Raw genomic sequence first — 19,145 nt, 5'->3', positions numbered from 1 at the left:
TATATAAAATCCCTGCTCCAAACTCTGTAGGTGTAGGCAAAGAAACTATTAGAAAAAAAATTAATGTAAACAAAACTACCTATTTTCCTTAACCTCATTGCTGAAAATAGGCAAACCAATTTTCCTGAAAAACTTTAAAAAAACCCATCTTGAGACAGAAAGCCAGCATAGAAAGTTTCACACTGAATGGTTAACGTTTGGCAAAGCTATAAAGAACTGAAAACAGGGCTAACAATGGAAAGTGTTAGGCAATCTTAATTCTAGGGCATCACTAACAGCTCCATCTATGTCAACAGCAGCATTATCCCTAAAGCTACTCTGTGAACATCTCTTATGTAGAGCTTCCTCAACCTAGGAACTTCCTCTCCTTCCTCTATTCATTGTCTCTTTAGTTTCCGGTTAGAATTTCAGACACAAAACACACACATCCTTACTCTTCTGTTTCAAACAACACCTCAGACTGCTAAACTTTAAACAATCAGCAACACAAAATCATCTCTATTATTTCAGTTGGTTTCCTTTGTGTGTTTGACAGTACTTTATTTAGAGTCAAGTTTCACTGTTTTCTTGATGGTCAGTTGTACTTTCTGTCTCATGAGCTCTCTAACAACTCTACTGATGCATTAGTCATGTGCAAGTGCTCACGACACCCCACAAGACTACACTGACCCACAAAATGGAAGCAAGTGACCACTGTTTCTGAATTTGGGCCAGGAAGGGCTCTTTTCCCAGGATTCCTGCACAGAAAACCATGTTTTTTCTTCCTCAACTTCCTGAGACTCAAATGACTCATTCTATTTCCAAACACCAGAAACAAAAAGCTTAGTATAAAATGGTACAAGACCCATTACCGATCAGGACCCTCTCAAGCCTTATCTTTATACACAGTTACTCAACATCCCTCTGCAACAAAACCATCCAGTTCTTATTGCTGAAGGTCAGCCTTCCAAGCTACTTCAATACACAAGGACATCATAGATACCCTTTGGAAACCCTGAAGCCAGGCTGGCAACTGGTAACCTCCTCTTCATCCTTCTTCTGCCACAATCAGCAGCCACAGTCCAACAGACCTTAGCAGTGGACAATGTGAGCTTGGCAACAGCAGCAGAGCCCTGTCTGCCAATGCCATTCACTCCCTTCAGCAGTGAAAAATGAATCTGCCTCCTTCCCAAATGTGCCAGACCAGCTTGCAGCAGAAGCAGATTCCCATGGCCGCCCTTTCATGTGTACAGCTCCAGCAAGAAGCAGCGCTTCCCTTTCTGGAACCTATCTAAGAGTAACTTGATTTCACATGGTCAGACTCCATCATATATCTCCAAATAGGCTTTGAACACGTGGACTGCTTAGGGAGGGCATCTTTCGCTATGGGAGGATATGAATAGATACTAGCAGAAGGAAAACTCCTTTCCTACACGTCTAAGTCTTCTAAGGTAAGGTCAATGAAGGAAATACTTAGGCTTTATCCTGAGCAGAAGCTCGCTCTGGCCTGCAAATCCCTCAAATTGTTCCTCATCTTATTGCTCATACTAATTTCTCTCCTCCTGAGATCACCACCTGAGGGGTTCTTACTGAACTGGACAATCAGGTACTTAAATTAGATATTTATTTCTCATCCATATGTTCCATCCTACCAAACTCTTTATCCTTTTCCCCTCCAGGGGGATTATACTTGGATGGAGAGAGAAAAATCAGCCAAATAAACAACTTTTTTCTACACTCATGGTGAAGTGTCTTCCTCTTCTGATTTCTCCCAGGAGTATAATTCAGATTCTAACCTTGTGGGACAAGTTAATTTCTTGAGTATGTGGAAATTTATAACCCCCTGACTATTAAAGGAGAGACCCCTCAAAATGAAAGAAAGTATAGTGGGGAACAATCTTCTCTTATTTCTGCATCTTTACAATATACTGCTAAGTCAGAAAAAGTTCTTTGAAGGGAAGAGAGCAAGCTTAGGATCTTTATAAAATTCTGGCTAAGGATAAAGGATTTTGTTTTGTCCCTAAAATGAATTAAAATCTCTTTTCCCATCAAAGGGTTGTTGTTCCAGTTCAAGGGGTTATTATTCTTACATTTTGTTTATGAGAAGGTCATGTGATACAGTAACAAAAGCCTTACTGAAGTCCTCCACAAGTTCTCAAAGATAATAACTAATGACTCAGAGATCTCTTCAGATATTTTCTTTCATCAGGCCCTGCCAACCTGAAGACATCTAACCTGTCTAAGTAATTCTTAACTTATCCTATTTTAGACTCAGATCCTACCCCATTAAACTGATGTTCTCTATGTTAGTCACCCAGTCATTGCTAACTTTTTTGCTGAAAACTAAAACACAAAATGCATTTAACAGTTTGGCCATTGCTGTGTTTTCTAATATTGTTTTTCCCTCCTCATTCAGTAATGGGCCTACCCAGTCCCTGGACTTCCTCTTGCTTCCCACGTATTTGTAAAATGTTTTCTTGTTACCCTTTATATTTCTACCTAATTTAATCTCATTTTGTGCCTTGGCCCGTCTAATTTCATGCTTGTTGAGTTTTTTTATGTTCATCCTTTGTAATTTGACCTAGTTTCCACTTCTTGTATGACTCTTTTTCGAGTTTCAGGTCATTGAAAATTTCTTGGTTAAGCCAGGTTGGCCTTTTACCATATTTCCTATCTTTCCTATGCATTGGGATAGTTTGCTTTTGTGCCTTTATTGTCTCTTTTAAAAAACTGCAAACTCTCCTGAGCTCTTTTTTCCCTTAGACTTGCTTCCCATTGGATCTTACCTACCAATTACCTGACTTTGCTAAAGTCTGCCTTCTTGAAGTCCATTGTCTCTATTCTGCTGTTTTCCTCCTATCATTCCTGAGAATCATGAACTCTATCATTTCATGTTCACTTTCACTCAAGTTCCTCCCTGTTTGTCCACATCAAATCCAGAATAGCCTTTTTGCTAGTCACTTTCTCCGTTTTCTGTAATAAAAAGTTGTCACTAATGCATTCCAAGAACTTGTTGGATAATCTGTGTCAGGCTGTATTATTTTCCCAACAGATGTCCAGGTAGTTGAAGTCCCCCATCACCATCAAGTCCTCTGTTTTGGAAGATTTTGTTAAGTTGTTTTAAAAAGGTGTCATCCACCTCCCCTTCCTGGTTAGGTGGTCTATTGTAGAACCCTACAATACCCTCATTTTTTCACTGCTTCTATCCTTAACAGAGACTTTCAACAAGTCTGCCTCCCACTGCTATCTCAACATGGATGCTTCCTCTTTCTCCTCCACACTGCCTGGGCACAAGCAGGGAGGCACTGAAGGCACAGGAGAGACAATCAGCTCCCAACATTCATGAGAAGAAATTTTAGGGAAAGTACTGCTCATCCCTTGCAGTCCAGATAGCTCACTTGCTCTGTGGAGATAGCTCAATGTGCAGTCCAGGCAACGGCTAGGAGATGTGTAGAGATGGAGCATGCTCACTGCAGATGGAATCTTTGGAGAATTTAGTTGCAAACTCCAACAAGTCTCCACTGAGTATACAAGAGGCCTGTCAAGGTTCCTCCCCCACTCTGAACTCTAGGGTACAGATGTGGGGACCTGCATGAAAAACCTCCTAAGCTTATCTTTACCAGCTTAGGTCAAAACTTCCCCAAGGTACAAAATATTCCACCCGTTGTCCTTGGACTGGCCGCTACCACCACCAAACTAATACTGGTTACTGGGGAAGAGCTGTTTGGACGCGTCCTTCCCCCCAAAATACTTCCCAAAACCTTGCACCCCACTTCCTGGACAAGGTTTGGTAAAAAGCCTCACCAATTTGCCTAGGTGACTACAGACCCAGACCCTTGGATCTTAAGAACAATGAACAATCCTCCCAACACTTGCACCCCCCCTTTCCTGGGAAATGTTGGATAAAAAGCCTCACCAATTTGCATAGGTGACCACAGACCCAAACCCTTGGATCTGAGAACAATGAAAAAGCATTCAGTTTCTTACAAGAAGACTTTTAATAAAAATAGAAGTAAATAGAAATAAAGAAATCCCCCCTGTAAAATCAGGATGGTAGATATCTTACAGGGTAATTAGATTCAAAAACATAGAGAACCCCTCTAGGCAAAACCTTAAGTTACAAAAAAGATACACAGACAGAAATAGTTATTCTATTCAGCACAATTCTTTTCTCAGCCATTTAAAGAAATCATAATCTAACACATACCTAGCTAGATTACTTACTAAAAGTTCTAAGGCTCCATTCCTGGTCTATCCCCGACAAAGACCAGCATATAGACAGACACAGACCCTTTGTTTCTCTCCCTCCTCCCAGCTTTTGAAAGTATCTTGTCTCCTCATTGGTCATTTTGGTCAGGTGCCAGCGAGGTTACCTTTAGCTTCTTAACCCTTTACAGGTGAGAGGAGCTTTCCCCTGGCCAGGAGGGTTTTCAAAGGGGTTTACCCTTCCCTTTATATTTATGACAAGGCCACTATGTCAATGTGGGCAGCCACAAACCATGACACACATTGTTGAGGACTGCAAAATGACTCAACTTCCTAGAGGTCTTCATGCCTTGAACATTGTTGATAAGAACGCTATGGCTTGGCTTGACCAGGTTGCATATGCCAAATAAAATAAACAACTAAATAAATATGAGAATTTATATTTAGATGCTTATAACCCAACCAAAATGGGGCGGATTTTCACAGAGATGGTAAAATGCACATCCCTGATACCACGGGGTAACCCCCTTACAAAACATTAAGTTCCTGCTCCAAAAAACTGAGGTGGTAGAGCATCTCAGTGAAATGGCAGTGAACAATTTTTTTAAAAACACAAGCAAAGTATTTTTCCCTAGCCTTGTTCTCAGAAACTGCTCAATTATTTATTTGATACTTTAAAATCAATCAATAAATAAAAATAAGCCTGAGACAGACACCCAGCACGGAAAATTTCAGCCCAAATAGTTAAGAGTTGGGTAAAATTATAAGCAACTGAAAAGACAACCTTCTAACAGAAAATGTTAGCTACCAGTGCTGCCTATAATGACCCTATACTGTAGACGATATCACAAGTTTCAAATCTTGTTTTCCTCATTGTTGCAGAGTGGCTACATATCTAGCTTCAGTCACAGGAAGTAGATGCTATTGCTTTCAACGGGACTTGTGGTCCTAAGTCATGTAGTCTTTTTGAAAATCTCACCCTCTATGTATTTTATATTAAGAACAGCAGAAGCTAGTTTTGGTGACCATGTAAAAGGCAATCTCAAACGTTCAGGCCAATGGTCCCTGGGAAGCAAAATTTAAAAAGACAACTTCTTCAGGTTTATTTTTTTTTCCCCAGGAAATAAGCCACACTGCAGACAGATGAAATTGCATAAGGCAACAACAAAATTCTCGCCACTGCTGCCAGTTTAAAGAAGGAAGAAAAGTACAGAAGCATACAACAGCCTTAACATTTTGGGTATACAGCATCCCTCTTCCATTACTACCCCCAAACTTGAGTTCTGTCTGACAAAACAGGTAGTTTTTCAACACAGATCAAAAGATTGAATCAAGCCCTGCACTGCTGCATGTAGCTCACTCTACTGTCCATTAAACAGAAGAATTGTGTCACTACTGTACTATGACGCACATGTGATTTAACACATGTAAATCAAATTGACAAGAGTTTTGTTACAGTTTTATAAGAGTACTGCAGCTCACACACGGGAATGAAACATTCTGCTTTTGCATGCCTACTTGAGAATTGAGAACAGCAATATATGTAAGGTACAATTACCTCTTAAAATTGGTTGAGACATAGGATACATTAATGCAGGGGTCTCAGACACATGGCCCGTGGGGTTATTTCCTGCGGCCCGCCAAGTGCCCTGTGCCGCCCGCCCCACACCCTCCCAGAGTTATTTCCTGTGGGCCACCAAGCTCCCCTCCCCCCCACATTCCTCCTCCCCCCAGCGCGCTGCAGCCCCGCTCCTCTACCTACCTCCAGGCACTTAGCGCTTTCCAGGAAGGAGCGGGGAGCCACGTGCTCAGGGGAGGAGGTGGAGAAGAGGGAGGGCAGGGGTGGGGATTTGGGGAAGGGGTTGGAAGAGGCGGGGCCTCATGGAAGAGGTGGAGTGGGGGCGGGGTCAGAGGCAGAGGGTGTCAGTGATGCGGCCCTCGGGCCTATGTACAAGTCCTCATGTGGCCCTCCTGGTGATTCGAGTTTGAGATCCCTGCATTAAATGGATCTTTATTGCTATAAATATTATGTGCAACTTCAAGCAAACAAACAAAGAAAAGTAGAGATCTAGTTACAAAACAAATGGATCCTTGCTATTATACATACACACACACTTTAAAATACAGTACTTACAATTATCCTCCACATCCTTTTTACTGTCCTCTTCTGCAGGAAACACTTGGTTGATAACAGCCAGAAAAGTCTGTCAGATAAAAACATTGATATTTTCAGAATTTAAACTGCAGATGGGAAAGCAGCTCTAAGATATGGTGAGCTATGTTTTAAATAAGTGTATTATTTGAGTTAAGAAAAAGTGAAAATTTGCCATTTCCATATTTTACTGTGGCAGGTTTTAGTGTGTTCACCCAACCACCGCAACAATGTACTTCTACTGCAGTTGCTCCTAAGGACACTGATCAAAGATTTGGGCCTCATCATAATCGGTATCATACAAACAAAGATATATCCCGATCAAAAGCATTTACCATTCTCGGATTTAGACAAATGGAGGGATGCTAATGGTAAAGAAAGCAATCGTAGTCTCAACTGCATTACTGCTACTAATACTTAGGGATCTATGGATGAAAAATGCTAAGTGCTTTAAAGGTAAGCACTATCCCCACATATTTAGATGCATCAGTGATGGGCATTACAGAAAACAGTAACACAGTTATATGTATTTTATTCAAAGGAAACAGACTCAAAAAGAATTGGACTTATTCAGAGTTATACAGCAAGTCAATAGCAGCTCCAGGAATAAGATCCAAGTCTCCCGATTCCTAGCATAGTACCCTCAAGCATGCTTTAGTACTCCTAACCCATTTAAATACATTCCCATTTTAAAATACACTACATTAGCTATATAAATAGTAAAACACAGTATATTCCCAAACACTGACTTCTGATTTTACAAGCACTTCCTTTAATCCTGTATTTCAGTTACAAAAGAAAACCACTTAGCCAGTGTTCATCACTTACTGGAACGGAAAGCAAACTTGTCTCTTTAATACTCCAGAAACTGTAATTTATATTTTTTTAAAGGAAAGAGAAACATGCAAGAATAGATCTATCGGAGTGTCCACAGTGTACAAACATCTATTGCATTTTTCAACAAATTACACACTTTTGTTCAGACATTTTATCTGGGTCTATACAGCATGCACAGGTTATTTACATTAGAGAATTGTAGCTATCTATGAATGAACCTTGTTGTATCAATTAATGTTACAGCTGCTATGCTGAAGCAGCTGCTATGAACCTTGTTGTATCAATTAATGTTACAGCTGCTATGCTGAAGCAGCTGCTATGCTGCTACAAAGCTAATTTCCATGAGGAGATGGGGATTCAGGCAGTGAGATTCGTCTACTTTATCTAAAATGGCAAAAAAGACAAGCAACAAGATCTTTGTCTATCAGAAGTAATGATCTTAACATTTTAAGCAAGTTTGTCTATTTAAAACTTTGTTCAGTGAGACACCCTCATGATAAACATCATGTTTTCTGTACCATTTTAAGACACCCTCTTACTTCAGTACAATAGAAACAATACAGTGTAGGTCACACAATCTAAAATTGCACACAGTGTTAAGCAGCCACTTTTGAAGTGCCAGGTTTCTTAAACTGAAGCATTAAAGCGTCTATAAACTAAGTTTCAGAGTAACAGCCGTGTTAGTCAGTATTCGCAAAAAGAAAAGGAGTACTTGTGGCACCTTGGAGACTAACCAATTTATTTGAGCATAAGCTTTCGTGAGCTACAGCTCACTTGAGCTGTAGCTCACGAAAGCTTATGCTCAAATAAATTGGTTAGTCTCCAAGGTGCCACAAGTACTCCTTTTCTTTTTATAAACTAAGTGTTGCCAGTTGGAAAATAGTAAAAAAGCTTCCATGATTTCCTTCCCTGGTATAGAGACTCTTCATGGGTTATACACTCCTTGTCCTGCCACTCCCTTTTTTTCCCTCCTATCTCTCATTAGTGTTATGTGCTAAAACATTCTAAAGAAGGGGCTACACATTGCCTTGGAGATGGTCAGAATCTAGATTAGCCAGACCTCCTTGGGAAATCTATATAGTTGCTAGATACAAATGTTGTTCAGTGAAGCATGTTGCAGCCATAGAGAGCCCTTTCATAGGCAACACATGGCCAGGGGGAGGAATATACAAGATCAACTGCCTCCTCCCCCAGATTTCTGCTTGGTCTGCTGCAGGAGGAGGGACGGAAAAGGGTTCCCCCTGCAGCACGCTCAGCCCCTGTCCCTGGCAGCTGGGCCAGGAGCAGAAGGGGCAAGACCAGTCTCTTCTCATGCAGACCACTCTGGGTCGCTGCTCTGTGCAGTCCAGCAGCTGCCTGAGAGAGCCTGGCTGAGGTGGCAGCAGCAGGCTAACCCCCTCCCAGACCCGGATGCTGGGGACAGGGGCCGAGTGAGCTGGAGTCCCCTCTTTCTCCCAGCATGTTTCCTTTCAGCCTGCTTGAAGATTGGGGGCAAAACCAGCCCTGTCAGTCACTGGTAGCAGAGAACTACTCAGCTTCCTGAAATTCTCCTCAATTGAAAACTTTCACCGTCAGAAAAAATTGAAATCTACATTCCTAAATTACTGATTATGTTAAATATACTTTGAAGGAAAAGCACAACAATTTCTCTTATTGAGAGCATTGTAAATCCCACATAACAAAAAACAAAACAAAACAAAAACAAAAACCACAAGTGTCAATTTCCATCTCTAATCTGGATGATCTATTTGTCTCCAGGGTAGGACAGATCTGAGCACTTAATTACCCAAAGGAGGGAAGTTTTCAGGAAAGCATGAACACAGTTTCCTGTTTCTCTTCATGCTAAGGTCCACAAATTATTAAAATGGAGCTTTCATAGCTTTGTGCCTCCAGGATGGGAAGCACGATCATCCTTTAAATGTGGAAAACCAAAACAAGGACATGCATCTGACGAAGTGGATATTCACCCCTGAAAGCTTATGCTCCAATACATCTGGTAGTCTGTAAAGTGCCACAGGACTCTTTGCCGCTTTTGCAGATCCAGACTAACATGGCTACCCCTCTGATACAAAACAAGGTAAACAAATACCTCCTCCACCAAACCATGTGCACTAAGGCACGGATAAGAATTCTGCCAAAAAAAAGGAAATTCGCTAGGACTGAATGACCAATATGCAGAATTTGGTGAACTTCTGCTTTGTTGGCCATCTAGCAGGTTTCTACATTAGAGATATGAAAACACTGCCCTCAGATTTTCAGCTCCTAAGTGCTGGACTATGATACTTAACCAAAGAAGCTTAAGTCTTGAATGTACTTAGGAAATGAATGCTGTGACAATTTTGAGGACTGAATTAAAAGTATAATATTGGGTCCTGTTAGAGGAAGCTTCCAACTTTAAATGAAAAAAACAAAAGCAAAAACGTGTCTGATTGGAGATAGTAGCAATTAGGAGTCCTACTCTAATGGATAGGAAGTGTAACATCACCTCCTGCAGAGAGGTTCATTCTGGGTAGTGCTCTAAGGAGCAGAATGAGGTTCCAAGGCCATGCTCTATGACCTCGTAGGGCTGGAATAAAAGCAATGCCCTAAGGAAGCATTTAACGTTGAGATTTGTATAAAACTTCCTTTTCATTAACATTTTAAGAACATTAGGCTACAGAGCCTTGACCTTTTTGCTTCAACATTCATACACCCACAACAAAGCCTTCCAGTAAGAACTCAAGGTTGCATGTCACTGGTATATCATTGTAATTAAATATGGACTTTGCACCAGGCAGTAGAATAAGCTGTATTTGTTGCCTCCTCCTTTGGGGTCCCTGAAAGCAAAAATCACTTAATTCAAGTATTTATTGTCACCAAGTTTGGTCTCTGATGGACTACCAGTCTTGCATTAGCTCACCTCCTCTGTATGACAGAGGCATCCAAGGAGCCAACACTAGATTATAGCTCTTGGGCTTGATTAATCTCTTTATCCAGAAAGATCTAAATAGGTATCACTGCTGCTCCCTCACCCCTCTTTTGTAATGTCCTGAGGAGCTCTGGGAAAAGTGGGAAGATATATGTACTAGGGAGCTTGACCAGGTTTGTAAGATGCCACTCACCACCCCAAATCCAAGTTCCTGACAGAGAGGCTGTAGAGCACTTTATTTACTTTTCCATATGCAAAAAGGGCAGTCAGAAGCCCACCAAACTGACCTGCAATGAGCAATGCATTTCGGAGAGCACCAGTCACTCTGCAAATCTGATTTTGCCCAATAAACTTTGGTGTTAATCTCCCCATTGATAGGCAGTGAGATGGTGTGGGGAAGACTGTCTGGTCCAGTTATGAATTCCATTTCATTTTATGAATTCTATTGGTAATTGTAACAGTCACATGGATTATTATATCAGCCATTTTGTAGTAGGAACTTGACATGTAGTGAGGAAGCTGTCTGGAAAGCCATAACAGAACCCTCAAAGGCCATCAGCATTGAATGGCTCTCCCATTGGGATACAGTGGAATTGCTACTACCAGGGCCATTGCCTCTGAATGGACTCTGCAGAGGAGTCTGTCTTGGGAGGAGAGAGCAGGAAACCCCCTGTTCAAAGCACATGGCTGTGAGAACTGGGCTTTTTCCCCCATAACTAAAGAAAGAAAGTCCATTTTCCAAGGGGTGGGTGTCATGACCAGAACTGGTCTGTTATCCATGGAAGGAGCTATGGACTGAGGCCTCAATGAATCATTGTGTTCTAGCTGATGGATGCTGTGCTGTCTCCATCTGTTACACATACCCTGAACTAAACTGGGAAGATGTGTAAAACAGAAACAAAACCAAAACCATGATTCTCTGCATTCACCAGTTGTAAGAGCAGAGAATACAGATCTGCCAGTGGATGAAGTAGCAATACAGAAGGGATACAGAGAATTACTGGATAGGTATCATATGAACTCTGGATCACTGAAGCATGCCTGTGTATCAGACCAGAAATCCCAACAGGAACCAACAGGAATTAGGTTTGCGTCTCTTTGACACCACTTTCTAAAATGGCCATCTTCATCTTCTGTTAACATTCTTCTGAGATAAGGTCTTTTACCTGATAGATTCATTCTCAGCTCAGGCCTATGACTGGCTTCCCTGGCACCATATATTTGTGTTTGCCCTGAATCAAAGATACTCCAGGAACCACATCACTCCATGTTTCAGAGAAGCAGCCATGTTAGACTATATTCACAAAAAGAAAAGGAGGACTTGTGGCACCTTAGAGACTATCAAATTTATTTGAGCATAAGCTTTTGTGAGCTACAGCTCACTTCATCAGATGCATTCAGTGGAAAATACAGTGGGGAGATTTATATACACAGAGAACATGAAACAATGGGTGTTACCATACACACTGTAACGAGAGTGATCAGGTAAGGTGAGCTATTACAAGCAGGAGAGCTTTATTCAAGCCTAAGTTAATTGTATCCAGTTTGCAAATTAATTCCAATTCAGCAGTCTCTCGTTGGAGTCTGTTTTTGAAGTTTTTTTGTTGAAGAATTGCCACTTTTAGGTCTGTAATCGAGTGACCAAAGAGATTGAAGTGTTCTCCAACTGGTTTTTGAATGTTATAATTCTTGATGTCTGATTTGTGTCCATTTATTCTTTTACATAGAGACGGTCCAGTTTGACCAATGTACATGGCAGAGGGGCATTGCTGGCACATGATGGCATATATCACGTTCGTAGATGTGCAGGTGAACAAGCCTCTGATAGCGTGGCTGATATGATTAGGCCCTATGACGGTGTCCCCTGAACAGATATGTGGACACAGTTGGCAACGGGCTTTGTTGCAAGGATAGGTTCCTGGGTTAGTGGTTCTGTTGTGTGGGGTGTGGTTGCTGGTGAGTATTTGCTTCAGGTTGGGGGGCTGGTCTGTAAGCAAGGACTGGCTTGTCTCCTAAGATCTGTGAGAGTGATGGGTCGTCCTTCAGGATAGGTTGTAGATCCTTGATGATGCGTTGGAAAGGTTTTAGTTGGGGGCTGAAGGTGATGGCTAGTGGTGTTTTGTTATTTTCTTTGTTGGGCCTGTCCTGTAGTAGGTGACTTCTGGGTACTCTTCTGGCTCTGTCAATCTGTTTCTTCACTTCAGCAGGTGGGTATTGCAGTTGTAAGAATGCTTGATAGAGATCTTGTAGGTGTTTGTCTCTGTCTCAGGGGTTGGAGCAAATGCAGTTGTATCGTGGAGGTTGGCTGTAGACGATGGATCATGTGGTGTGGTCTGGATGAAAGCTGGAGGCACGTAGGTAGGCATAGCAGTCAGTAGGTTTCTGGTATAGGGTGGTGTTTATGTGACCATCGCTTATTAGCGCCGTAGTGCCCAGGAAGTAGATCTCTTGTGTGGACTGGTCCAGGCTGAGGTCGATGGTGGGATGGAAATTGTTGAAATATAGTGGAATTCCTCAAGGGCTTCTTTTCCATGGGTCCAGACGATGAAGATGTCATCAATGTAGCATAAGTAGAGTAGGGCCATTAGGGGATGAGAACTGAGGAAGCATTGTTCTAAGTCAGCCATAAAAATGTTGACATACTGTAGGGCCATGCGGGTACCCATAGCAGTGCCGCTGATTTGAAGGTCTACATTGTCCCCAAATGTGAAATAGTTATGGGTGAGGACAAAGTCACAAAGTTCAGCCACCAGGTTTGCCGTGACATTATCGGAGATACTGATGGCTTGTAGTCCATCTTTGTGTGGAATGTTGGTGTAGAGGGCTTCTACATCCATAGTGGCCAGGATGGTGTTTTCAGGAAGATCACCGATGGATTGTAGTTTCCTCAGGAAGTTAGCGGTGTCTCAAAGATAGCTGGGAGTCCTGGTAGTGTAGGGTCTGAGGAGGGAGTCTACATAGCCAGACAATCCTGCTGTCAGGGTGCCAATGCCTGAGATGATGGGGCGTCCAGGATTTCCAGGTTTATGGATCTTGGGTAGCAGACACAATACCTCTGGCTGGGGTTCCAGGGATGTGTGTGTGCAGATTTGTAAATCTCCCCACTGTATTTTCCACTGAACGCATCCTATGAAGTGAGCTGTAGCTCACGAAAGCTTATGCTCAAATAAATTTGTTAGTCTATAAGGTGCCACAAGTCCTCCTTTTCTTATCACTCCATGTGTTTGCTACAGTTTTCTCTGTCATCCAGAGCCCAGATCAGAAAAATTGTCCAGGAAGAGATACATGAATTTTCTTCTTTTCTAAAGCCAGTATAATTCCTACCAAGATCCTGGAGAGAGACCTTGGGAGCACATGTAAAATAGTATGGTAATATTTGAAGTTGGGAAAAGAAAACAGCTGCCATCCATCTGCAAAACACAAGAATTGCCTGAGGATAATAAAATGGGAATGCTTTGAAGACAAGCCTCCATTCAGAACTTACTTAGATGTTTCAGACAGGGCTCTGCTCTGCTTGTCCCCGATTCTCTGAGGCTAGAAATAGCATTGGGAGCAGGTGGCAGTATTCCAATCTGAAGTAGATTTTGGATTACTTCATTCATGTCATGGTCTTTCCAGGTTGCTGAGATTGGGAATGGGACAAAGTTGCTCCTGAAATTTTTGCACAGCTTTATAGGGTCCCTCCTCACAAGTACCAGTGAGCTCATTTGATCAAACCTATAGGTAGCCCTTTTGCTCCCAAATTGAAAGAGCCTGGCACCAATTTAGGGTCTAACTCCAGACAGAGCCATTTGGCAGATAGCTCTGAGGCAATAATGAGTAGCTAATGATCCTGCTACCACTTGCAAAGAGATATTTTCTCCTATGTACTTCACAGACTGCTTCAACTTGTCACATGACTTGTATTCCTTTCCATAATGTGTGTCAGGCGTCAAGATCATAAGTTGAATTTTCTGTTGGCTCTGAATAGCTGCAGCTTTCCATAAAGTTTATTGTACCACTAAGATAGCTCAGAACTGATTTCCCTGAGTATTTGATCCCAAGAACCAAAGCCCCATATAGCTGCATGAAACATATTTGAAGGACACTTTTTTATTCTTCTCTTTCCAAAGAGAAGTCTGTAGGACATGTAATTTTTAGGCCAAGAGGCACCATACTCACAATACTGTCCACCCATGCTAGTACTGCTTGTGAAAGCACACAGAGTTACTTAGGAATCAGATAACAATTCACATTTGTTTGTTTATTCATTCTTGCTGGCCTGAGGCTACCTGAGAGTTTCCATGGCAAATCAGGGGCTCAGATAATGCCTGCCTGGACTGGGCTGCCAGTGATGTGTCCACATATTGAGGAGGCCACTCTTTCAGGTAAAAAAAATCTCCCACAATTAGAAATTCTGAGCCCCTGTGGAAAATACTCCCATTTAACTTTGGTGATGATACCAAGTTAAATATTGACCAGTGCACAATGAGGAAACTTCTAGCCTTAAAGAATGAAGGCTGGCAGAGGGTGTGGTAGAAAGAAAAACAGTGAACCAAGAGGCCCCTCAAGGCCTTCTGGTTCCTCTGCATCTACTTTCATCTGTGAGGGGAAGAGGTGGTGGTGCTGGCAAGGCTTAAAATCCTGCAACAGAAGCTTGGAGCAATAACCTGGATATTAGGGCACTGTGTCCCACAGCAGCCACTGAGAATGATGGTCAATAATTTAGGGCATGGTGACCTGCAGTGCCAGCTGCAGCCAACAGCCTAATGCTTTCCCAGGCTCATAGGAGTGACAAGAAAACCCTATTAAAGCTTTCCAGGGTAGATGAGAAAGGATATATAGATAATTTATCTAGGTCATTTGCAGACTTCTTACGAGTAATTTCACAATACGCAGTATACTCCAACCTGAAAGTTCTGGTTCTGGCTCAAAGGTGTAAACAGGCTGAGGTGCCCATTGTATCTATCTGTGGCTCTTAGCATGATGAAGAATGACATCAGATGGCATTACACTTTGCTTATATTTTTATCAAGCAAAGATGACCAGCTTCCTATTCAGGTTTCTTCCTAAGATATATACCCATGTCCCCCAGAAAAGGAAGGTCTGCTCTGTCACCTCTTGACCTGTGACTAGAGAGGCATCATCTCTAAGACAGATCCTGAGCCAGCCTCAATATGGGAAAAGTAACACTGCACAGAAAGATACACACATATTCAGTTACTTACTATAGATACTTCAGACACATGGAAATCTGACAACCAGAAATTGTGTGTTTCTTGCCAGTGGGAGCCAGTATTGCAGAATTCAATATTATAATCATTTTTCTTTGTACCTGAGGAAGCTGAGGCAAAGGAAATGTTAAGTGAATTGCTCAAGTCAGACAAAGCGAAATTGACTCCCATTGTTGTGCTCTATGCATAGAACTATGTGATGGTATAGTTCTTTAAGTATTCCTTAAGCCCTTTCTTACCTTGCCTTTCTGGTATAACGGTTCAATAGTTAAGCTGTCAGGGCCAATATCCACGATATTCCCCATCTGAAACCCATCAGTTGGGTGGGGAGCCCAAACAGGCTTCCCGTCCTCCATCATTGGAGCTATTCACTATTCCTGTAAGAAAAAAAAAACTGTATAAAAATCTGACCAACTGTATATAAACTTTAATTTGTTATTTTTAATCCAAACAGTGTATATAAAATGAGAACATGAAACACTGATTTCTAGTATTAAGTAGTTACACCCATATGTACGCCTTATTGATTAAATAACTTTGACTGTAATCTCTGTCCAAATGATCTCTGGAAACAGTTTTAGATTATGTCTTGAATTCAAAATGCACCCTTTGTTATGCAAAAACACAGGCATCTGAAAAGGCTAAATATCTAAGGCCAAAATTTTCAAACTTGGATTCCTAAAGTTAGGCACCTAAAGAAGTGCTTAATTTACAGAGTTACTCACCACATACAATAGCAACTGAATTAAATAGGAATTTTGCCTGGATTTGGACTTTCTGAATAGGCCCAACACAATATTTTTATATACCGAATTAATCTTCATTCTGGATAACTACTTTAATACTAGATAATTTCTATTATATAGATTATAAATCAGATTTGTGGATTCCACCAAGTCTGACAGACAGGTCCATTCCGGTTGCCAGTTTCTTCCTTTCCACTCAACATACATTCACACATTAAAGAGATATGCTTCAGTCATCTCTAGAGTTTCAGAGTTTGTAAAAGTACACTTCTGGTATATGATCTACTCTTTGGCCATTATCCAAAAATAACCTGCTAACCAGTAATCATTAAACTGGAAACAGATTTCAAATAAGCATATAAAAACACCCATGAAGGGTACGAAAGTACACCTTAAATGAAAGGATAACTCACAAATTTTTCCCTTCCCACCCTCTTGAATTAGAGCAGTGGTTTTCATGTCTAAGATTTCCAAAGGGGTCTGTACCTCCATCTGAAATTTTTTAGGGGTCCACAAATGAAAAAGATTGAAAACCACTAGGCTAGAGGAACTTCTATACCTATAACATTCAGAGACCACTGTGAATAACTGTGTTATGTGCAAAAAGGGAGAAACTTATATGTAGGAGGTCCTCTCCCACTGGCTAGTGGCACAGCCCCAAAGAACATATTTATGCAAATATTATTTAGCTCTAAAAGTCAATTATTTTAATAACTTTGAAAAAACATCTTTACATCTTACAAACATTCGATCACCACAAACAGCTAACTGTTAAAAATTGTATACTTCTTTGGTTTTAATTACACTCAGTATTTGAAATTATATTCGAACGTATTTCTAAGTGTCCTCATGATATAGAAAGTTTCACCTAATTATAGCACAACAGTCTCATTTCTCAGATTCCACTTCCATTAGAGGATGTATTGAAATATAATGTATCTAGGATAGTTAAATTTGTAATACTACAGTAGTGCCCAAAATGTGCTGGGCATAGTAGACACACAGGAAGGCATCCCTCAACTTACATCTGATGACACAGAGCAGATGAAATAGGACAGAGGAAATACAACACACAAAATAATCAGGGTAGCTGGTCACTGACATATTTAGTCACTTCCATGTTTTGTTTTTCTCCAAAATACTGAACCTATCCCCATCTTCCCCTCTCCCGGCCATTGTTAATGTTTCTCATTTATTCCACATCCATTTTGCTCAGTTAACATGCTAAAAAATCAATGATTTCCCCCTAAATATGTGATACTTCTAATTGCAAAACCTACAAACTCAACCCAGGACCTAGAAGTCAGGCTATGTCCTTTCTGGATTCTAATAAAGAGACTCTGCAAGACAAAATTTTTCTTTCAGGTATATCTGGTGCAACTCATCTTCACTGTGGTTGCAGAGGAATAACCAAGCATAATTTGAAGACAACATTGTTGCACAGACAACTGCAACTTAGTCATTCTATATTGACATTAAAGCCAGAAAGAACAATGACAATTCATTCTCCCAGTACTGTGCTGATTCTGCATGGCGGGCAGTAGTGGCTTTAAAAAAAAAACCACACACTAATGTAAGCAGATATGATTGAATAAAACACAGGAAACAGATTTGTGGAGTAAGGTGATGCTGTTTATACATAGCCTTTTCTCAAAGTAGAATTCACTTTAAAATATGTATTGTTTTTCAAGGGGAAAATTATTAAAAATTAAGACAAAGTGTTTCTATAAAAAAAGACTGAACTCTGAGGAATCTTATCAAAATTAGAGGATATCTAACATCTATATCTTAGAATGTGTGTGACACAGATATTGCAACCCCATGAAATATTTTTGCTGGCCTGTTGTATTAAATCTACAAATAGTCTATGTATGATTGTTCACGTGTGGAGGAGGGTTACCACAACTCCTCCAGAAACTAAAAACAGTAGGGGGTAATTAAGGTGAGTCACTGAGACGAAACAATTCCACTGAATTTAGCCGTATGGGGTGGAATTCTAGAGAGGCTCCCTTCAGAGGCTTATATATACACACTGATCCAACCTGGATTTTCCAGAGAAAGAGACAAAGAAAGGGGTTTTGGCATAATAGGATGAGCTTGAACTGACTCAAGGCCTTCTTTGGGGTCCAGCAAACCATCAGGACACTGGCAGAAGGATTGGAAGACTTTGGCCTACAAGCACCCCAGAAGACTGAGGACAGACTCCTGACACGTTTAGTGTGTGTTTAAATCTGTTTATTAGGATTTTTTGTGTGTTGTCTCTGTAATGCTTTGACCTTAGGAAGAAGTGTGCTTGCTTAGAAAGAGCTGCGTGGTAACTTGTAACTGCTGGCGATACACTGTTCATAGCCCTCGGAGAGAGAAAGCAATGCACAGGGGCTGACCTTTACACAGACTGGCTTGCTGTGGATATCAGTGTCAGGCAAGCTGTGAAGCCTTACCACTTCCTGTGTGAAAGGAGTGGGACAAGAGTCACACAGGTGACAGCTGGAGACCTCAGACCTGACTGGGAACTCCTGGAGTGGACCATGGGGGTGGAAATACACATGCAGTTACCTTGAAACTATGACAGTGTGCATGTGGGCTTAGAGTGTATGAATCTAGAATTAAGATAAAAAAAATGAAGTTACTGGGACATATATATTATTGTAATAATTATTAAACTTTTGTATTAAATATAACAGAAGCCTCTAATTCTATATTCTCTCATGTTCAGAGAATAAATCTTCAACATCTATCCAGCTACAGAAAAGTTTATGTTCTACAGTCAAGTTTGGTTTATGTTTACTTGAAACCTTCAGCCACATTCCATAAAGTCCACAACACCCGATTATCCTGGTCATGTGTTGTCAGCAACATACAGTAAATCCCTTAGAACAACATCTGTATTCACCCAGACTTGGCTCCTGGCCACCTGTTTTTTTGTTTTTGTTTTTGTTTTTTTTAACTTCTGTAAATTTGATCAAATACATACCACAGTTCTATAGGTCTTTAGATACTGTGAGCCAGTCTTGAGTCAATTGTTATGACTCAAGTCCAATTGTTATGGGTGTAGCTGCTAACCATTTATGTTTATTTATAGGCATAAGCAGACATTCATTTTC

General features: G+C 41.0%; 1 protein-coding gene across 4 annotated transcripts in view; it reads right to left on the bottom strand.

Moving 5' to 3' along the window:
* MYO6 (myosin VI) overlaps nucleotides 1–19,145 on the bottom strand; it is a 179,684-nt gene that overhangs the window by 117,085 nt on the left and 43,454 nt on the right. For all 4 annotated transcript variants that reach the window (XM_073336485.1, XM_073336482.1, XM_073336483.1 and 1 more), the window contains exons 2-3: nucleotides 15,535–15,672; nucleotides 6,320–6,389 (exon numbers count right to left, since the gene is read on the bottom strand). In XM_073336485.1, the coding sequence (XP_073192586.1) occupies nucleotides 6,320–6,389; nucleotides 15,535–15,654 (190 nt within the window). In that variant the 5' untranslated portion in view covers nucleotides 15,655–15,672. The remainder of the gene's footprint in view (nucleotides 1–6,319; nucleotides 6,390–15,534; nucleotides 15,673–19,145) is intronic.

Source organism: Lepidochelys kempii, chromosome 3, assembly GCF_965140265.1.
Source record: "Lepidochelys kempii isolate rLepKem1 chromosome 3, rLepKem1.hap2, whole genome shotgun sequence".
Taxonomy (NCBI): domain Eukaryota; kingdom Metazoa; phylum Chordata; order Testudines; family Cheloniidae; genus Lepidochelys; species Lepidochelys kempii.
This window is presented reverse-complemented; position numbering and strand designations above follow the sequence as displayed.